Source organism: Amphiprion ocellaris, chromosome 4 (genome assembly GCF_022539595.1).
Source record: "Amphiprion ocellaris isolate individual 3 ecotype Okinawa chromosome 4, ASM2253959v1, whole genome shotgun sequence".
NCBI lineage: Eukaryota > Metazoa > Chordata > Actinopteri > Pomacentridae > Amphiprion > Amphiprion ocellaris.
The window spans coordinates 22955919-22979110 of NC_072769.1; the positions used below are offsets into that span (position 1 = coordinate 22955919).

At 41.6% G+C, this 23192-nt stretch overlaps 1 protein-coding gene across 8 annotated transcripts in view; it reads right to left on the reverse strand.

Moving 5' to 3' along the window:
* Nucleotides 1-23192, reverse strand: part of LOC111567268 (CREB3 regulatory factor-like) — a 46463-nt gene that overhangs the window by 7992 nt on the left and 15279 nt on the right. For 7 of the 8 annotated variants that reach the window (XM_023268258.3, XM_023268256.3, XM_035947225.2 and 4 more), the window contains 5 exons: nt 20236-20409; nt 18150-18339; nt 12632-12705; nt 9420-9548; nt 1449-8643 (listed from right to left, as the gene is read on the reverse strand). In XM_023268258.3, coding sequence (XP_023124026.2) covers nt 8528-8643; nt 9420-9548; nt 12632-12705; nt 18150-18339; nt 20236-20409 — 683 coding nt within the window. In that variant the 3' untranslated portion in view covers nt 1449-8527. Of the gene's footprint in view, nt 1-1448; nt 8644-9419; nt 9549-12631; nt 12706-18149; nt 18340-20235; nt 20410-23192 lie in introns of those variants that run through there. The other variant, XM_035947232.2, reaches the window with a different exon arrangement.

Here is a 23192-nt window from a genome sequence, read left to right on the forward strand (position 1 = left end):
CATGGCCTATCTTCGTCTGCACTCGGGAATTGAAACCAAGATAACGCTGAGCTAAGTTTAATTAATGCCAACTTAGGAGAAATAAAAAAAAGAGGAGGTGGTTTAAACTTTTCATACGAATAAATCATACACATCCTGATTGGGTTGTGGCCTTCCGTAACGGAAGAGGAGTGTTTAGGATAAGCTTGCATCGGTATAAAAGATGATGTAACACTTTGTGTGGTCATATAAAATCTCAAGATTTTGCTCATGTTTGTTCTTACAGCCTCTGTATTGAAAAAACATTATTCGCATCGGACTCTGACAATTACTTGAAGACTCTTCCTTGAGAACTTTTTGAAGACTCCAACTTTTGATCCAGAATTGATTTTTGACTACATGTTTGACAAAGCTTCCTGATCATCACTAGTCTTTGGCAGGTAGACTAAAGTCACAACACCACCCTTAAAAATGCATATGTCAACACAAGTGTCATGTACTCTACCGTTCAAAAGCTTGGGGTCACCCAGACAATTTCATGTCTTCCATGAAAACTCACACTTTTATTCATGTGCTGACATAACTACACAAGGGTTTTCTAATCATCAATTAGCCTTTCAACACCATTAGCTAACACAATGTAGCATTAGAACACAGGAGTGATGGTTACTGGAAATGTTCCTCTGTACCCCTATGGAGATATTCCATTAAAAATCAGCCGTTTCTAGCTAGAATAGTCATTTAACACATTAACAATGTCTAGACTGGATTTCTGATTACTTTAATGTTATCTTCACTGAAAAAAAATGCTTTTCTTTCAAAAATAAGGACATTTCTAAGTGATCCCAGACTTTTAAACAGTAGTGTACATTTGGTGAATTGATCCTCTAAGTTGGGTTCAGTGAGTTTTGCTCAGGGTGAAGATTTTGGTAAGTAAATTAGCCGAGATGGTGACAGTTGGAGGCCGTCCAGCCGGACAGAGCACTTTGTAAGGTGACACTGAGGGCTGAAAGGCCCCACAAGCTGAGTCCACGTAAAACTGACATGAGCTGGATCCTGCAGTGAGAATCACAGGCAGTGGCTGCCGGTCGGTGCACGCCAAAAACCCTCGTCTTCAGGAGGAAGTTATGTAAAATCTAGTTATGACTGCTGCTGTAACTCTGTGATACCTGATGGTGGAGCTGTGCATCATTTATCAGCCGCTGAATCCTGACTCCTATTGCCACAAGATGTGAACAGAAACCGATAAAAAGCAACACTTTAAATTGGTCACACTTTCACCTCAGTGTGCAACAGCTAACACTAACAAGTTGCAAACGTAATTATCGGGTAAAACATCACTTTGTGTTCCAAAATTCACAAAAAGGTTGATTCTGATAATTAAATGAAGAATTTATAAAAGGAAAACATCAACACATAGTCGATGCTCAGTGTTTTATGCTGTATGTTAAAAGAACACGACTCACGAATTTTATTTTAAAAATATACTTTAATACAACAGCTGCATATAAATATTAAAATATACATTATACAGGTGTACAGTACACTCACACAAAACAAAAACAAAAAATATTAGGCTTCTATTTGTACGGCACTTCTTGTATTTTTTTTTGTTTTTGTATTATTTTCTTAAAGGTTACTTACTGACAAAGGAGTTGTACATAAAGATGTGTTAATGTGTTAACAGGTCCAAAGTAGTACTGTAGTATTGTGATTACTGGGTTACTGAGAGACAGACAGAGGGGGAGGAAAAGGGAGGAGGAGAAAGGATTGCTGTACAGTATATGACATGGCATTGTGGAATGTTTGCTCGTCTCTTGGTTTTCCTTTCTTCCCGTCATTCAGCGTGTTTTCAGACAGATTAAAGAACCAGCGGGGATGTGATTATTCAGTCTTTACTCTCGCCACAGGATTTCTCTTTCGGATACCAAAGTATCGTTTCATATCTAGTGAGACTTTTTCTTTTGCTGCTCATGTCAACGACCGGCCTTTGGTTTCGAATCTGGACAGAAACGACTGACTTGGTTTTGGTTAAAGCCATGAGGTGCGTCTCAGCTGCCAGTTTATCATCATTACATCTGCAATAAAGAACTAAGCATCTGTGTTTCAGATCTCTGGCCTCCCACTGTTCACCCATGGGCTGCTACCGACATGCAAATATCCACAGACTGCTAGGGTGAAAGATTAAGTGTATGTGAATACACTACCGCTCAGAAGTTTGGGGTCACCCAGAAAATTTCAGGTTTTCCTGCTAACATAATTGCACAAGGGTTTTCTAATCCTTAATTAGCCTTTCAACACCATTAGCTAACACAATGTAGCATTAGAACACAGGAGTGATGGTTGCTGGAAATGTTCCTCTGTACCCCTATGTAGATATTCCATTAAAAATCAGCTGTTTCCAGCTAGAATAGTCATTTACCACATTAACAATGTCTAGACTGGATTTCTGATTAGTTTATTGTTGTCTTCATTTAAAAAAACCTGCTTTTCTTTCAAAAATAAGGACATTTCTAAGTGACCCCAAAGTTTTGAACAGTAGTGCATGTGTAGGTTACACTTCTATTTTGTAAGATTACACAAATGAAATACAGCGCATCAACTAATGAGATCCAGAGGTGCTAGTGGGCAGATTTTGGTTTCTAGTCAAAGCTAAGCTAACTGGCTGCTGGCTGTAACTTCAATGGGAAATATGAGAGCAGCATCAACCTTCTTATATAACTCTTGGCAAGAAAATGAAAAAAAATATTCCCCTAATCCCTTAAACATTTAAACTATGGTATCTTGCTTCCTGGACAAAATGTAATTAGGTTTGTTTATCTCAATTAATGCTTTTCACTGGTGATGCATCGATCCAGCCTTTTCTATCCCACTGTATAGTATAATCTCTCGTAATATAATTAAACTGCTCTAAATTTGGCAGAACATGGTGCACCCATGTTGTTCTTAGCAAGAAGCTGATTAAGGAAATGGGTTTTCAGGGTCTGTAAGCAACCTTGTGGGCTTTTAATCTTCTGCAGAGGCAGATGTTAAGCTCTGTGATTTAAACGTAATGATAAAGCATGAGAGGTGCTAAGTGGAGCTAGCCGCAAACCCAACCATCGAACCGCAGGTTCTAAGCTGACACCTTACCCCCATCAGATGGAGGTTTCCAGATCAGTGACAAAGGAGGCGAGGGCATGGAGGTGCAGCGACTGAAGTCCTCCTCTGCAGCTGTCAGAGAGCGACAGTGGGTGGAGGTGGAGGGGGCGGTGGGGATTAAAAGGTTTTGGATAAACTACTCAGGGGCCCCGGCTAAGTGCTGCTTCCCCGGCCTCCTCTGCCTGGAGGCCCTTCGCCTTTGAAACCAGAGAAGCCTGAGTGTCTCCAACAATGTGAGCACTGGAGCAGAGTGGGGACGGGCACCCGCAGGTCAGCGGCGTCCCACCAGTGTAGGCTTACTGATGGGTCTATTCAGCCCCGCCAGGCCCACCACGCCTCAGCGCCTCGACCAAAAACCCACCATGAAAGCTGGGGAAAGTGAACCGTTTCTGCCTCCGACACCGTCTCCAAGCAGTTACCCCAAACATATCAGCATGGGCACAATGCATCTTTCAGTCAAATGTCAAATCTTTCAAGCCAGCCAGGATGCTCACAGTCTACTCATCTATTGATTATTCAGTCTAGAAAATGTCTGAAAATTGTAGAAAATGAGAGCCAAATTAAGAACCTTCCACAGATATTCAATTTACACAGATGTAAATGGAGAACGGCAGCAAATCCTGTCCACAGAAGCTGGACTATTTGCTTGTTAAATTACCTTTTTGATGATCAGAATTGCTGTTGAATAATTTCATCATGTCTTTGCACTTCAAATATCCACTGGAGGCCTTTTAAAGCAGAGCACTTCAGAGCAGTATGTCCTTCAGCAGCTATTTTCCTCAATATCAATTACATTTTTTACTGTGTTTTAAAAGCATATTGAATAGACATTTGCAGTGATTTTATTTTGTTCTGCAGATGCAATTCTCGTCGTAATTACGGCACGCAGCAGCATACCATCTTTTACTCATTTTTAATCCGTATTTCTGAAATAATGTGCAGCGAGAGAAGAAGAACCCTTCTCAAATTCAGTAATGCATCATTAAATGTGAAATTTATGTCAGCTTTCAATGAATCCAAGCACTGTCAAACGTCAGGTTTCACAAGGCAATCACAACCAGTATGAGCTGTTCTATCATGCATCCAGTGGGCATTTGCACACAGGAAGTAATGGAAGCTGCTGTCCTTTCATTATTATGTGACGATTGGCATTAGTTTGTCTGTCTGTTCGCAACATTACTCAAAAACGGAATAACTGATTTGGATGAAATTCTCAGAGATGGTCAGAAATGACACAAGGACCAAGTGATTACATTTTGGCAGTGATGCGGCTTATAGTCTGGATCCACAGATTTGTTAAAGATTTCTGTATCATTGTGAGATAGCAGCACAGCGTCACTGTAACTATGACAACAAGTGAACACTATGTCAGCTGCCTGTTGACACGATTGTGATCCAACTACAAATCCACCGCTGTGGACTTATCGGGACTTATCCATCAGAAATGATACAAGGAACAATAGATTAAATTGTGGGGGCGTTTCTGAGTCCCATCAGTTCCCGCCGCCCGCTACATATTTAGTCATGTCATTCGGTATCCGTACATAACATACACATGCATAACACACGCCTGTGCTCAGCGCAAGGTCATTTTGTTTGTGGGTACGTCTATATTAAATGGACACATTCTATGCTGCTGTGATTTCTGATCATCAATAACTAAAAACAAATGCTGCATTTCTTTTAAAAAAAATGCTTCATTTCTGACAATGCCATATGGGGGAATGAGCAGCCTTGGAGGAGTACTGTGCTCTGAGTGCTTTTGTTGTTGCCAGATGTTTTCATTAGCATCCTCCCTAATATACCTGACATCCGGAGTAGATTGTGAGTTAAATCTGTTCTGTTGGTGTACAGCTTCCACCTATCACTGTCCCTTCAGCAGCTTTTACCATGAAGATAGAGATCAATACAAAACTTCCCCTTTCCAACAAACTTTCACTTTCTCAGAAAATCCCAATGGCCACATCAGAGACCAATTGTTTACTTCTCTGTGTCTCCAGCAGACGGTGACACCCAACAAGGAAGCAACTCAGATAAGAATCGTCCAGTTTATGCAGAGTCATCATCCATATTAGGTCAGAGCTGGCCAAATTTGTAAGCTGAGAGAATTAGTTTTGTGTTCTTGAAACCTCAGCTGTTCCTTGGTTGGCCTGAGCCAGGATCAGGAAAACAGCTACAGAGAAGTGACCCAACAGCTGATGTCTTTGGGTCATTTCATTTCCTGCCTCCTGCTTCCAGGTGCACATAAATAGAGACTTTCTGGGAAACTGAATCAGGAATGTGAGCAGAGACAAGTGACCTTGCCAAGACTGGCCACTCCCCATTAAAGCTTTACAGTTAAAGGGATATTCCACATTGACTCAAAAGTGTCAATGTATGTTTTTTGAAAAGGGGTGAATGCTACAGTATCAATTAAAGCTCGTGTATGAGCTCACAAGTTGCATTAAATCTGCCGTCATGTCTTGTTTGCTGTTTGGATCTGAGGCAGGAATTCACTGTGTCACAACAGTTTTCGCTTCAGTTCAGTTCTTGGCATATAGATGAATGTACACAGCAGATGGTGTTTTGCGTTACATAACACCGCTTTGGAGGAAGGAAAATATCTGGATAAACTTGTGAAATCAAAGGGGAATCTCTCTTAAACCCGTCGCCTTCGTCTGACATGACAGATGGGTTGTACAACATTTTAAACCTCGATGATATGTACAGTTGTTTTCTGTTGTTTCGTCTCTTTTTTTTTTTTTTGCACGAGCCGCCGCCAGCATGAGATCCTGTGACTCGGCTGGCAGCGCCGCCAGCTTCCTAACCCTCAAGACAAAGTGGGAGGAGGGAGGTAAGCAGCAGAGAAAGTGTAGCGCACACCTTTAACCAAACAGGCTGACAGTAATGAGTTTGTCCTCGATCATCCATCTTTCTCCTCTGTAAAATGATCGCATGAAACCCTGATGGGGTTTCTGTGGTAACGCTTAAGAGGCCGCAGTGACACCAGAGCCTCCTGCTGCTGCATCTTTATTTTTTTGTGAAGCCGCAGACTATCGGTGTTTGGCATCAGAGCTTAAAAGCTCCGTTCACCAGCAGCAGACTTCCACGGTAAAACCATTCCAGCTGAGCGACAGGAATCCTCTGTTTACAGTACAGCTTCATGCTTATGAGCAACACTTCCCAGAATGAAAAGGATACTGAAACCGGAGCACCACTAAACACCCCAGCACTCCACAGCTTTCAAAATGACCGCAAGCAAGACCTCCAGGACGTGAAGGTTCAAGGTCAACTCCTCCTCTCCTGGGCCAAACAGGAAATGGATCTTCCATAGGAGGAGAACAGTGTGTTATAGAACAGCAGCTTTGGAATGCAGCCCAGATGGGAGCTTGTCAAGGCTGAAGAACAAAAGGGTTCAGCTCAGCTAACAGTCACTCCTCCATGTATGTTTCCCAGAGATGATGTTCACAGAAACCAGCTTCTGTTTCCATGTGTAGGTTCAATCTGTAAGGAAAATATTTTGGCTCACTTTTTTTCAGCTGAATCAGTGATGATATCCTACACAGCCTGCAGTTTTTTTTTCCTTCCAACTAAAGTGAAGCGAGGCCGAGCTTGGAGCAGTAGTCATGGGTTACCTTGTAATTGGATTTGAGATCAGGCATAATAACACAGGTCCCTGTGGCTTTAAGCTCCAGGCACTTTAGAAAGGCGTCATTATGCAAACAAACTGCCTATTACAACAGGACGTGCTCGCAGGCCAAAACCCAGTCAGCAGTTACTGCCTGATGTCTCCTCGCAGGTTTGCATTGCTTTTTACAATTTTTTTAACATATAGTAGCACCATACTGCAACAAACCGAAACCACCAGTCGGTCACAAAGCGCTGGGCATCCTCAAGTCTCTCAATCAATAACTGTCTTTAGAAAAAGGTGCCAAGAGTCTCTTATTTTTCTCTTTTGGAGGATCTGAAGCCCTCTTCGAAGGTGCTTGGTTGCTCTTACCACAGTGCAATTCAAAGGGTCCTTGACTATTTTTTTTACGTCCAACAATATTTAGAGAGCGTGGACAAGTTGGTCTACAGCTTCAAGCAAAGACCACAGAAGAAAGGCAGATTTCAAAACTCTCAAGACTAACGCCCACTTTGTGGGCTGTGGCATCGCCAAACAACAACAGAAATCATTCAAAAACAAAACAAATTAGACTTATTTGCTCTCTAGATCTACAAGTGTTTTTCTCTATTTGTCATTGCAATTCAGGAAGTTGCGCTACATAATCAGGTCAGGGGTTGAGGAGAGGGCTTGGGGAAGGCATTGAGGACACTTCCCTTTTGTGGGTGAACATAAAGCCACTGCAGATGAAGTGAAGGAGCACCGGGCTGCAGAGCTGGAAGGCTGACCCAATAATGACCCGTCAGTCCTTTCCTTCCTGCCACACCACGGCCTCATAGATCTGCGGCGGTAGTGCATTTACATGAAGGGAATCAATGGTCTTTAAAGGATGCATGTGGATGAACATGACAACAACCAGTCACTTCATCCCTCACTTTGCAAAACTTAATGACGGGTTAATGGTTGGCAGCATCTGAAGCAGTGAGAGGTTTTGGTGTCCGAGTGGTTCAGCAACATCTTTGGTCAGTTTGAATTAAGGTGCAGTTTTCTCTTTCGTTTTTAAACTTTGCTTACATTTTGATGGGGGTGAAGGGGATGTTAAAGAAGGGGTGGTTGGGGGTCTATTAAAGCTCCAAGGACTTTTCCGCAACAAGCAGCAGGCTGTTGTGTATTTGTTGTGTGTCGCAACACTTACTGACATTTCAGATGCCAATGCAATCCAAATGGTATGCAGTGCTTCTGCAGGAGCCCAGCCAAACGAAAAAAACCCACACCCGCTTCTTTGTTTTCCAGGCTCGGGCTCCTCCCACTTCCTTATTTTAGAACTTCCTCTATCCTCAAATGCCCCCTCACCCTCGGCTCACTACCGGTCCCCTGCCGACAACTACGACCATCTACAAAACAGTGCAATGTCTATTCATAGGCACAATGGGATACAAATACAGCACACGGAGGGAAAGAGGAACACTATGCACGCTCATACAGTATGTTACACGCACGCACGCACAGACAGAACACGGAACACAGAGACGTCAGCAGCAGCAGCAGCAGCAGCAGCAGCTCTGGCCTGGCGGTGGTTGTGGTGCAGCCTGCAGAGACAGAGCGGTGAAGACAGCTGCTGTTTGGAGAGGACCAGGAGAAAGGTGGCAATTTACCACCATTTTGTTTAGGCTACTCCTTCCTCTTCTTATTCCCCAGCCTCTCCACCTCTCCGTCTCGTCACTCTCGGTGTGAGTGGAGACGGCGTGCAGAAGCTCGGTCTGGTCATGTTGGTGGTGCTGGGAGGGGAGGGCGTGGAAGAAGACGGGACCTGGATGAGGTTTACCCCGCTGCCTCGTCTCCTCCCTGCTGGGGATCTTTACGCTGGTTCTGACCGCCAGCGCTCGCTGCCAAAATCCTCTGCACAAAGTCTTTGGTCCGCCCAGCAACTAAGGGACCTGAAGGCATCATGGAAACAAATCGGGGCAGAGTGACCAAAAGAAAGGGACGAGACGGGAATAACTCTTAAAGCAAAGCAAAACCTGAGGGAAAATGTCTCAGAATAGTTGTTTTATACGTAAACTCTCTGCGGTCAAAACCACAAAACTAAACCAGAAACAGAAATACAAAAAAAACAGAAAATAAAGAAAACATTTTAAATCAAAGAGTTTTATAGCACATGTACACTACCGTTCAAAAGTTTGAGGTTGCTTAGAAATTTCCTTCTTACATTTAGAGCAACTTTAGCTAATATAGAGCAACTTTAACTCCTCTAAAACAACTTTAACTAATATAGAGCAACTTTAATTCATTTAGAGTAACTTTAATATGGAGCAACTTTAATACAGAGCAACTTTTAACTAATAATATCAAATTTGGCTAATATAGAGCAACTTTAATATGAAGCAACTTTAGCTAATATAGAGCAACTTGAAGTCATTTTTTAGCAACTTTAAATTATATAGAGCAGCTTTAACAAATACTATCAACTTAACACAAGACACATGAATAAAAGTGCAAGTTTTTATTGAAAATCCGAAATTGTTTGGGTGACCCTAAATGTTTGAATGGTTGTGCATCATTTAAGATTATTCACTAGATTCCCTGTTGAGGTGGCTCAGACTGCTAATCCTCAGTGAACACAGTGTAGCTAACATGCTAGTGAGGTCAGTCATGACAGTGAAGCGGCTTAAACTCGCTAACTACTGATTAGTGGTGTTAGTGTGTTTCTCACCGCTGGACTCCCTGAGGATGCCTTCCAGGCGTTGGGTCATCCCTCGTTCGTCTGTGTCCTCTTCCTCGCTGCTCTCCACGCGTCGTCTGATCACCTCCTTGATCCTCAGCAGTGCCCCCAACAGGTTTTCTGTAAACAAATTTTAAAAAAATCAGCTCTGTGTGTAAGAAACATGATGCCAAAGCTGGAATTCTTTATCTGAAATTTGATGGAGAACATTTGCAATGATTTTTCAACATCTGTGCCAACACCACTGAAGCCAATGTTTTTTTCTTCACCCATACAAGTCAAACTACAACGTTTAACCTTTTCACGGGAACACAGTTTGTTTGGGACTTCAGGCTACATCACTGGCCACATACACTACCCGTCAAAAGTTTGGGGTCACCCAGACAATTTCATGTTTTCCATGAAAACTCACACTTTTATTCATGTGCTAACATAACTGCACAAGGGTTTTCTAATCATCAATCAGCCTTTCAACACCATTAGCTAACACAATGTAGCATTAGAACACAGGAGTGATGGTTGCTGGAAATGTTCCTCTGCACCTCTATGTAGATATTCCGTTAAAAATCAGCCGTTTCCAGCTAGAACAGTCATTTACCACATTAACAATGTCTAGATTGGATTTCTGATTCATTTAATGTTATTTTCATTGGAAGAAAATGCTTTTCTTTCAAAGAAAAGGACATTTCTAGGTGACCCCAAACTTTTGATCAGTAGTATTTTTTCCACATGAGCTATCTGTTCATCTACAAAACATAAATTGTTTGAGGCTTATCGCCGATGCTGAAGGTGTGAATCATCATCCTGTGATTCTCCCCTTGTGAGCTCATGTGACCCGATGCTGCCAGGACACCTCTTCTGTCAGTGTGCATTGTTCTCGTACTGATGTGATTTCTCTTTTGCCCAGCTCTTGTCTCAGCAGGGAGTGTGTGTGGGCGAAAGACCACAGTGGGTCTGACCAGCTGCACACACACACATGCACACGCACACACGCACGCACGCGCACGCACTCACGCACTCACACACACACACACACACACACACACACACACACACACACACACACACACACACACACACACACACACACACACACACAAACAGAAAGTCTGGAGGCTTCAAAGCGCTGGCCCGATGCCAACATCCTATTTGTTTGAAGTTTCCTGTAGAATCCGCGGCTAAGTATGTAAAGTGTATTTTGTATAGATGCAAATTCCAGTGATGGGGAGAGAGGACAGAGACAGCGAGTGAATGGGAGAGAATAATAATTTTATTTATTTTTTTTTTTAAGAGTTGCACGAGGAGACGAGGGAGAGGAGGGAAAGAGGAAGCAGGGGAATGTGTGAGGTTAAGCCCTGTGTATTTTGGCTTCTTGCCAGGAGGACAAAAATTTGTGGGAGCCACGACTAAAGCCTTTGCAATGAAATGCCAGGCTGGGATCAGGAATGACTGGAATGCTAAAAAATTCAGAGAAGAAAAGGACAAAGCAAGTTGGATGCTGGTAAAGTTGGAAGAGGTGGAACCAAGGAGGAGGAGGTAGGCAGGACTGGGCTGACAGGTTTGGCAAAGTCGAGGTGTTGATTATCGGGAAAGAGGTGACTTCACACTTCTTAGGTTTTCCCTCAGAGTGTTTACATGCTCCTCAGTGGTCTTGTTACTACCAGCTTTCTGCACGAAACTGGCTTCTTAAACAGATCGTCGTCAAAGTGTCTTGAAAACATGGTTCCACGGTCTTTTAGCTTGATTCATAGTTTATATTTATATTGTGAACATGTCGGCTTTACCACTCTACAGTTATTTGCTGTATGCTCTGTTGTGATTTTTTGCTGCTTCTCAATCAAACAAACATCCTGAAAACCACAGTTCAGTTTCTGTAGAAGACGCCTGGTGTCTCCATCCATGTCTACACCGACCTGACACATTACAGCTGACGATAGATGCTGATCGCTTGTTGCAATGTGATGTTCTGCTGGGAAACCTTGACGCGTGGCATACATGTGCATGCTACCTTGACTCTTTCCAACCCCTAAAACATTGTTGCAGACCAAGCACTCCCTCAACAGGACAATGCTCCCTGCCATGCCACAAAAACTGCTCTGAAACAACTCCAGGAACATGACAAAGCTGGAAGAAGCCCTCTCCACAGAGACTCCACCTGACAACCCACAAGACTAAAAGCATCAGCTGCCAACGTCCTGGGTGGCAGACACTACAGTACACAACCTGAGGTCCTGTGTTTAAGGCCCAGTAGGTCTAAGAAAACTACAGCGAACTACAAACTAATGCAATAACAACAACTACATGACCATGGTGTTCCAACTTCATCAACCTGTTTAAGTGATGGCATTCTATCATTCAGACATAAATCACTTTTTGCAGTATTGTTCCTCCGCCAAGGAACGGCAGAATTATGTGATGATTGGTGTTGGCTTGTCCGTCTGTCCGTCTGTCAGCAACATCACTCAAAAACGGACTAACAGATTTCGATGAAATTTTCAGCGAAGGTCAGAAATGACACAAAGACCAAGTGATTAGATTTTGGCAGTGATGCAGCTTATAGTCTTGATTCACGGATTTGTTAAAGATTTCTGTATCATTGCCAGATAGTGGCACAGTGTCACTGTAACTATGACAACAAATGAACACTACGTCAGCTGCCTGCTGACGATCACATGATTGTGATCCTACTACAAATCCACCACTGCGGACTTATCGGGACTTATCCGCTGGAAATGATACAAGGAACAACTGATTAAATTGTGGGGGTGTTTCTGAGTCCCATCAATTCCCGCCACCCGCTACATGTTTAGGTCACGCAATTCTGTATCCGTACATAACGTACACATGCATAACACATGCCTGTGCTCAACGCAAGATCATTTTGTTTGTGGGTACATCTATATAAATGGCCACCTTCTATGTTGCCGTTATTTCTGCCACGAATATTTTAAAGACTTCATCCATTGAAAATCATACAATGACTGAGCAGCCTTGGTGGAGTACTGCACTCTCTGAGTGCTTTTCTTGTTTCATATTTTACAAATCCATGCCATCATGATAAAATGTCTTATTCGTAAACATGCTCTTTTTGAGTTCTTGAAAAATCTTCTAAAAAAACTAATAAAGAGGCTTGGCAGAACACAATCCTTCAACCTTAAACTCATCAAAATGGGAAAGAGCTACTGTATGAGTCCGGTACTGACCGTACTCCTGGTTGAGCCCCCAGAGCTTGATCTTGTTGGCTTCATGCTGGGCCTTCTTCTTCAGCCGACAGGCCCTGAAAACAGAGGAAAATAAAACACTGTCATTCTGTGGAACAGGAAACTCTGCTCTAGCATTCCCATTCTCCACATGATCCTGTTAAGGAGTCGGCAGGCTCACACTGAGAGCAGCTGGAGAGCGATGAGTGGAGGATGTATTTCCAAACTGTGAGGGAGATTGACTGGAAACCTCCCTCACCCCTCTGAAGCACCATTTGACACCGCGGCACCGAAGGGATACGGCCGGCTTGGTTTCAGAGTATTTGGTGGAAAAAAAGGCAGCTGAGAGTAAAACAATCAATGCGTGTTAAATATTAATGCGTCTCATGGGGACTATTCTTTGCAGAGAATTTCTCTTTTCCTGCAGCTGTGAGTCAGCTAAATGAAAGTTGAGGAAACTAAATACTTGCAGGTCAGTAGTGCTGGACAGAATATTCCCTCCACATGTTGGGTTCTGCCTCTGCCAGGTTTTTCTTTTTGTACCACACAAAACCTGCTGGTTTGAGGACGATGTGGACGACCACACCACCAAAAACTGTCCCTAATCAAAGCACTGATGATGTTCCAACATGTACCGCAGGTTTTTAGATTTGTATATGTGATTATGGGGTATAGAGTATTTGAAACAGTCCCAGCTCTCAATGTGAATCTAAAAATAGCCCCACAGAAGCCATGCTGTTCATTGTGATGGATTACCTGCAGCTGCAAATTGATTTAATTGGTGCCCTGAAAGTAAAAAAAAAAAAAAAACAACGGCTGCCTGAGGGTAGGAAAAATACATTCACCAAGTTAAAAGCTTCTGCTACTTGCACAGCTTTGGAAAAAGGGTTTCAGCAGGTTTGTCTTAAGATGCCAGGAAGCCTATGCAAACTTAAGGCTTTACCTTCTTTAGAGATGAACCTAGTAACAAATCACATGATGGAAGCTAACTGTGTTTTTAGGACAATGATGACACGGCTGCCACACTGCAGTGTAATAGACCAACTGAACATCTCCTCATGGCCTTCTAGGTGTGTGTTCTGTGTGTGCACTAAAAGCCAAAAGTGGTGTTTGTACCCAGCCCTGACTTTATGAACAGGAACATGAAAAGCATGGGAGAAGAACAGGGCAGTGGGAATAAGAGGGAATGTAAATCTGACATATACTGACTACTTTACATATGTCTCCTAGCTAAATATCAGCCAGAGACTACACTACTGTTCAAAAGTTTGGGGTCACTCAGAATTGTCCTTATTTTTGAAAGAAAAGCAGATTTTTTTAATGAAGATAACAATAAATTAATCAGAAATCCAGTCTAGACATTGTTAATGTGGTAAAGGACTATTCTAGCTGGAAACATCTGATTTTTAATGGAATATCTACATAGAGGTACAGAGGAACATTTCCAGCAACCATCACTCCTGTGTTCTAATGCTACATTGTGTTAGCTAATAGTGTTGAAAGGCTAACTTTTGAACGGTAGTGTACACGTCACCTAGCTAAATATCAACCAGAGACTATATACAAAAGTTGAACATAGGAATTCTGATGGTTTGTGGACTGCTGTTGTGAAGCCTCAAGTTTGACATTTGGCCATTGCAAGCTGGGTCTTTAGAACCGAACATAACTGGTGAGGAGTGGATCAGACTGAGAACTCGAGGACACTGTACAAGACGATACTTAGCGACTGTCAAACACCAGAGGAGTCACCCTCTGCTGACTATTAGAACAAACCTCATATGTACACTACCATCACACTACTATAGACCTCAACATCTACCATGAAACGCTTCAAGAAACACTGACTGACGCTTCAGAAGTGTTCCTCGCAGTCCGCTGATTTGAACATGTCTAAAATATGTGATTAGATCTTAAATATGATGCACCTGCAAGACATCTGAAAAATATCTGCAGTAAAATATCAGCTGAAAATTAATAAATAAGATCAGACGGACTCTTAGGTGGACACAAAATGCCGTGCAAGCTGTGGTTACTGACTATGGAATTAGCTCAAATACAGACACTACCGTTCAAAAGTTTGGGCTCACCCAGGCAATTTCACGTTTTCCATGAAAACTCATGATTTTATTCATGTGCTAACATAATTGCACAAGGGTTTTCTAATCACCAATTAGCCTTTCAACATCATTAGCTAACACAATGTAGCATTAGAACACAGGAGTGATGGTTGCTGGAAATGTTCCTCTGTATCCCTATGTAGATATTCCATTAAAAATCAGCCATTTCCAGCCAGAATAGTCATTTACCACATTTCTAAGTGACCCCAAACTTTTGAACATTCGTGTGCGTAGCATGCAGTGTAACTGTTCAGCACTGTGATTGAACTGTTTCGACCTGCAGCCAGTCTTTTCGCTAAGCTAAGCTAAATGAAACACGAATGAAGGCCTTTTCAGGCCTTTATTGTTGAGAGGCAGCTGAAGACACACATAAAAGGGAACGTGGGAGGGATGACATGCAGCATGTAGCCCTGTGAGGAATCAAGCCTTCAGCCTTTATGTATTCACCGCAACCAGATGAGCTATCGGTGCATCCGAAGATTAAACCTCAAAGCACCATTGCATTAAACATATTAGCCTTTGGACTGAAGACACCGAGGTGAAATCGACGGCATTCACCTCACAAAGAAAGCAAGCAATTATTTCCAAAAAAGTTGGCGCATTCCTGTTCGGACTAGTCAGCAGGTCGGCATCCAGGACTTGATCTTGAAGCATTCAGTGAAGCTACAGGCGTCACCGCTAAGAACTAGTGTGAGCATGATTACGGAAAAGAAAGAGAGGGAAGGTCTTGAAGCGGTCAGGATAATCCCAAGGCTAACACTGGCAGCCACAAGTATGACAGTATAGAAAAAGCTAATCTTCACAGGAGAAATTCCTGCATATTAAATTAGAGCATGAACTCAGCCATGTTCCCGTATGAGTGGAAGACACACTTCCTCCTCTCCCCTCGCTGCTTCTGTCTTTATCTTTCTAGTCTTGTTTCCTTGTCAACTTTCTATTTGATGGTGTGTTTGTGTCGTTTGGAATAACAAGATATTCCCAAAGTCCCTCTCCTCTTTAAACTGCCTGTAATAATGTCCTGGATTCTGAACGCTCCCTCCTCCCTGCACAGATGAACTTCATATGACCCATCTTTTCCTCCACATCTAACTCCTCGTCTGCCTCTTCAATCCTGACTGATTTCCTCCTATTCAGCGTTTCATCTTGCTTCCCTCCATCCTTCCTTCCCCTACTCTTTCATGACAATGTCCAAGTTCAATCCATTAAAAAGAGCCAACAACTGAAAATTCCATCCACGATGTACCGTCTTAAATCATACATGTTGTATGTGTTATTCTTGGGGACATATTTAAATATCTTGAAATGTATAAAAGCATATTATGGCAGCTTCTTCAGAGGAAGGTTTTTAAAGGTCATCTGCTGTGTTTCACATAGTCCAGGGGTGTCAAACTGATTTCAGGTCAGGGGCCACATTCAGTCCAATTTGATGACCAGTAAAACCACTGCAAAGTAACCGAGAAATAACAAAGAGTAATGTTTCCCTTTGATTCAGTGCAAAAAAGTTCTACCTGAAAATGTTCACATTTAAGGAATTAGCTTTTCACAAAACATTATGACCTGACATTACTTGAATCCACGAATTTGTTAAAGATTTCTGTATCATTGCGAGATAGCGGCACAGCGTCACTGTAACTATGACAACAAGTGAACACTACGTCAGCTACCTGCTGACGATCACATGATTGTGATCCTACTACAAATCCACTGCTGTGGACTTATCAGGACTTATCTGTCAGAAACGATACAAGGAACAAATGATTAAATTGTGGAGGTGTTTCTGAGTCCCATCATTTCCAGCCGCCCGCTACATATTTAGGTCAGGTGATTCAGTATCCGTACATAACGTACACATGCATAACACACTCCTGTGCTCAGCGCAAGGTCATTTTGTTTGTGGGTGCATCTATATTAAATGGACACATTCTACGTTGCCATGATTTCTGCCTCAAATTTTTTAAAGATTTCATCCGTCGGAAATGACACAATGACTGAGCAGCCTTGGCAAAGTACTGCGCTCTCTGAGTGCTTTTCTTGTTTACATGTGCCTTACAACAAACAGATCACAGATTGTCTATAAAGGCACAAAAAATTCACTTACAGGTATGAACTAAATAATATAGTATTTTACTTTATGATCAAAATAACAACAAAAAAGACAAAAAACAAAAAAACAAGACTAAATATTACAAAAACGAGACACAAAGCAACAAAAAGATGGACAAACGACACAAGCAAGGCAAAAAAAGATCCAAAATGACAAAAATGACACATAAAAACAACGAATAAAGCAAAATACAAAATGAGAAAAATAGGACAAAAAACACGAGCGAGACGAAAAGGAAAGACAAAACAACAAAAATGAGAAACAAAACGATAAAAACATGAGACAAACGACAAGTCAGACAAAAAACATGACAAAAGACAACAAAACCAGACAAAACGTTAAAAAACGAGACAGAAAATGGCAAAAGCAAGAAACAAAATGAGACAAACAATACAAAACAACACAAAAAAAGAGACAAAAAATTAGACAAAGAAGTTACAAAGTGACAAAAAATGTGACAAACGACACAAGCGACACAAAAAACACAAAATGTCAAAAACATTACACAAAACAATGAATAAAGCAAACACAAAATGATAAAAAAAAGACAAAAAAGCGAGACAAAAAAGAAACACAAAACGACAAAAACTAGAAACAAAACGACAAAACATGAGACAAACTACAAAAGTCAGACAAAAAACAACAAAAACAAGACAAAATATTACAAAATGAGACACATCAACAAAAGAACAATGAACAATTTAGTATTTTACTTTATGATCAAAACAACTTGTCAAGATCTATGAATTACTTTAAATTTAAGGTTTTACAAATTTACAATTGGCAGTTAATGTCTTCTCTGTAATTTTTACACTTCATTAAGTCGCCCCACAGGCCGGATTGGACCCTCTGGAGGGCCGGTTTTGGTCCGCGGGCCTCATGTTTGACACCCCTGTCATAGAGAGTTGCAATCAAATCTTTACTGACATGTGAAAGCAAAAGTAAATGGCACTGGGCAGACTAATTTCCTCAGATTTTCAATCAAATCGGTTTAAGTAATGCCTTAAACTCCACACAGATGTTTTCCTCGCTGTGTCCTCCTCTGTCCACGGCCTCCAGAAACAGCATTAGCGGGTCAACCATTAAATGCACAACATATTTGAAAACCAATCTTGACAAGGCTAAAGACTGCACACACTAAACCACAGAGCCCTCCAGGATTCTCTTTTCTGCCAACTATTTAAAAACACAGAAAACCTCTCAAAATTCCCACTCATGCCTCATAAATCAATAACAGAAAGTTTCCGAGGATCTGACTTGGTGCAGAAGATGTAGGAGGGCGGCAGAAAGCTTCTGGTACCTCGAGGCCAGCTTGTTCTTCTCCTTGCGGGACCGGGCTCGGGCCACGGCAGGCAGGTCGTTGACTGGACCCATGCCATCGATGGCAGTGTTGAGCTTCTGCAACTGCTCCCCGATGTTGTGGAGCTTCTGGGGGTTCGGTGTCAGGTCGCTGGCGTCGGTTTTGCGTGCTTTGCGGCGCCCTTTTTTGCCTGAACAAAGGACAGTAGAATGAATTCACTGGCTGTCTGTAAAGACCTTCCACTGTTCAGTTTTTTTTTCCATAAACCCACCATCATGCTGTGCAGACAAATACTATACAGCGTCACCAAACTTTTTCTTAAGATTCCAAATGTGTCGATCAGCCACAGCATTGAAACCACCAGCGAACTTCCACATCATGTTGCTAATACAGTAGTGACCTTTATGAACATTGGACTTTATTAGACATTGGCAGTGGATTCTTTGGGTCCTGTGGGGCCTTTAGTGGATCTGTTCATGCTGTAGATGCTCAATCAAATTCTGATCTGGGGAGTTTGGAGGCCTTGTCAGAACCTTGGCCTCTTTATTGTATCCGGAGAACCATTCTTGAGCAGTTTTTACTGTGTGGCAGGGAACATTGTCGTCAAAGGCTGTCCTTGGTTTGCAACATTTAGTTTAGATGGGTGGTCAACGTGTGATCCACATGAATGCCAGGACAAAAGTTTCCAGAGGTTATAATGTTGTGGCTGATCACCGTGTATACTGTAGGCCAACTTTAACTCATTTTAGAGCAACTTCAACTCCTTTAGAGCAGCTCTAACTAATATGGAGCATCTTTAACTTATTTAGAGCAACTTGAATTAATAATATCAACTTTAGCTAATAAAGAGCAACTTTAACTCAGTTTAGAGCAACTTTAACTAATATGGAGCAATTTTAACTTATGATATCAACTTTAGCTAATATGGAGCAACTTCAACTTATTTAGAGCAACTTTAACTAATATGGAGTCACTTTAATAATATCAACTTTAGCTAATATAGAGCAACTTTAACTCATATAGAGCACCTTTACTGAATATAGAGCAACTTTAGCTAATATGGAGCAACTTTAATATAGAGGAACTTTAACTCATTTAGAGCAACTTTAACTAATATGGAGCAACTGAAGCTAATATAGAGGAACTTCAATTCTTGTACACTACCTTTCAAACGTTTGGAAGAAATGTCCTTATTTTTGAAAGAAAAGCATTTTTTTCCCCAATGAAGATAACATTAAATGAATCAGAAATCCAGTCTATACATTGTTAACGTGGTAAATGACTATTCTAGCTGGAAACAGCTGATTTTTAATGGAATATCTACATAGGGGTACAGAGGAACATTTCCAGCAACCATCACTCCTGTGTTCTAATGCTACATTGTGTTAGATAATGGTGTTGAAAGGCTAATTGATGATTAGAAAATCTTTGTGGAGTTATGTTAGCACATGAATAAAAGTGTGAGTTTTCATGGAAAACATGAAATTGTCTGGTTGACCCCAAACTTTTGAACGGTAGTATATTTGTATAAACGTGCACAATACATGCAAATTCTCTTCCATTTGCTGCAACAGAGCAGCTACAGAAACGACTTTCTAGATTTCAATAGAGTGATATATAATACTGACAGAATGGATGACAGTGCTGAATGTTAATTTTTGAAGCAGTAGTTTGTGATTTTGCTCTGCTGGGTTAGATTAATGGGCCGTGTCATATTGGCTTGTTCTGCAGAACACAAGCTGCCAAACTGCTGCACAGCCACAGTTGCGCTTGACACAAGATTCACTTATCAGAGGAGTGCTGAAAAATTCACATTTTGACATGAAAGTTATATGTAGGGCACACACCTGAGGGTCCTGAACTGATTTGTGTCGCATGAGGGAAAAGAAATGGGACGCTCTGAACGGCACCGTGAGTGTCGGTTAATAACGACTCCTGCTGCTAATAGGCTCTCATTCAGTGGAGCTTTGAACTTTCACGTCTGGCTTCTTCCTCTGTGATTAGGGCTGCAATTACCAATCAATCTAACAATTATGTTTCATATCAATTAATCTGTCTGACCCCCCAAAAAAACAACCATTCTCACCCTCTCTGCGGTACAGTGTGCTGGGTAGAGTGCTGGAGCTCCAGGACAGGGACCAGTGGACGTCACCACCCAGCTTCTTCTTCGTGGCCGACTCCCGAGCGCGTCTGTACTCCCAGAAACAGCGACGCTTCGATGGACGCTCGCCTGGCTGCCTGGCTGGCTCCGCCTCCACCTCTGGAGGTACAGACAGACACAGGATTGGTAATTTGTGCACAAGGACAACACGTTTCAGTTTTGCAAGCAACAGACTGGAAATTTGCTTTCTATAATTTCAATGTAGCTTACTAGATTTTTATTATGTGATTATTGCTAACAGACATTTTGAAAAACCAAAGTGTGAAGGTTGTTGGGGGGGCGGGGGGGGGGGGGGGGGGGGGGGGGGGGGCTGCTTTGCTGGTGACACTGTTGGGGATTTATTCAAAACTCAAGACACACTGAACCAGCATGGCTACCACAGCATCCTGCAGCGACATGCCATCCCATCTGGTTTGTGTTTAGTTGGACCATCATTTATTTTTCAACAGGACAATGACCCCAAACACACCTCCAGGCTGTGGAAGGACTATTTGACCAAGAAGGAGAGTGATGGAGTGCTGCTTAGGTCAGACGACCTGGCCTCCACAGTCACCTGACCTAAACCCAATCCAGATGGTTTGGGATGAGATGGACCACAGAGTGAAGGAAAAAGGTCCAACAAGTGCTCAGCATCTCTGGGAACTCCTTCAAGACTGTTGGAAAACCATTTCAGGTGACTACCTCATGAAGCTCATGGAGAGAAAGGTAAGAGTGTGCAAAGCAGTAATCAAAGCAAAGGGCGGCTGTTTTATAGAATCCAAAATATAAATAACATGTTTAGACTTATTTCACACTTTGTGTTTACTACATAATTACTCTGCCAAGGAATGTGGTGGAGTTACGTGATGATCGGGGCATGTTTGTCTGTCTGTTTGCAGTATTATCCAAAAACAGATTTGAATAAAAATGTTCAGGGAAGGTCAGAAATGACACAAAGACCAAGTGATTAGATTTTGGCAGTGATGCAGCTTATAGTCTGGATCCAAAGATTTGTTAAAGATTTCTGTATCATTGTGAGATAGTGGCATGGCGTCACTGTAACCATGACAACAAGTGAACACTACGTCAGCTGCCTGCTGATGATCACAAAATTGCGATCCTCCCGCTGCCGACTTATCAGGACTTATCTGTCAGAAATTATACAAGGAACAACTGATGAAATTGTGGGGGTGTTTCTGAGTTCCATCAATTCCGGCCACCCGCAACATGTTTAGGTCACGTGATTCAGTATCTGTACATAACGTACACATGCATAACACACACCTGTGCTCAGCGCAACATCATTTTGTTTGTGGGTACATCTATATTAAATGGTCACATTCTATAGTGCCGTGATTTCTGATCATCAGTGCCTTTAGTGAGACTCTGCAGCATAAATAGTAATGAAAATAAAAAGACCACGTTTGCACGTACAACAGATTGAGATCGAGCAAAATTATGGAATTAGCAGGGAGTCTTCTCTTGTCTGACATGAGTGAGGAAAGGCAAGAAGAAACGTAATAAAACGATTGGGATTCCATGTTTTCACAAGTCATTGCATCATCAGAATGATGAGAATTCATCCTCTGGGCAGCATGAATGTCTGGATCAGGTTTCAAGGCAATCCATCAAGCAGTGGTTGAGATCCAGTATTTCCCTCTGGTGCTGCCCCCGAAACAGGCACATCACTGCTCATCGGGTAAAAGTGATTTAGTCTCGTTCTGGAAGTCGACACCAGCTCTGTTTTGCTCTATTTCTCTTGTCTTGTCTGATCTTATCTACTGGTTTAATTTCACAGTGAGACACTAAATTACACAGAACTACGAATACAAGTGACAGAACTGTTGAACCATCAAAGAGTTTCTTTAAACACCGACTGACGTCAAACTCGTCACACTGCATCACTGGTGCAACTTTAATCATTAAGGCCAGGGGTGTCAAACATGAGGCCCGTGGGCCAAAACCAGCCCTCCAGAGGGTCCAATCTGGCCCGTGGGACGACTTTGTAAAGTGTAAAAATTACAGAGAAGACATTAACTGCAAACTATAAATTTGTAAAACTATAAATTTAAAATAATTTCTAGACCATGACAAGTTGTTTTGATCATAAAGTAAAATACTAGATTGTTCATTGTTCTTTTGTCATTTTGTGTCTCATTTTTGTAATATTTTGTCATGTTTTTGTGGTCTTTTGTGTTTTTTTTGTCTGACTTGTCATTTGTCTCACTTTTTTTTTCTTGTTTTAGTCATTTTGTTTCTTGTTTTCGTCATTTTGCGTTTCCTTTTTGTCTGGCTTGTGTTTTTTGTATTGTTTTTATCGTTTTGTGTTTTGCTTTATTCGTTGTTTTGTGTATCGTTTTTGTCATTTTGTCTTTTTTTTGTCTCGCTTGTGTCATTTGTCTAATTTTTGGTCTCTTTTGTTTAGTTTCATGTTGTTTGTCTCATTTTTTGTCATTTTGTTTCTCGCTTTTGCTGTTGTGTCTCATTTTTGTCACTTTGTGTCTCATTTTTGTCATATTTTGTCTTGTTGCCTTTGTCATGCTTTTTGTCTGACTTTTGTTATGTGTCTCATGTATTTGTTGTTTTTTTCTCGCTTTTGTCGTTTTATGTTTCCCTTTGTCTCGCTTCTGTTTTTTGTCTTATTTTTATCATTTTGTGTTTTGCTTTATGCGTTGTTTTTTGTCTCACTTGTGTCGTTCGTCCATTTTTGTGTTGCTTTGTGTCTTGTTTTTGTAATAATTTGTCTTTTCTTTGTCTGACTGGTCGTTTCGATCATACAGTAAAATACTATATCATTTAGTTCCAAATATCTGTGACTAAATGTTTTGTGTCTTTGTAGACACTGTGATCTGTAAGTTGTAATGTGTAAATGATAAACTGAGGCATAATGTTGTTGAAATTGA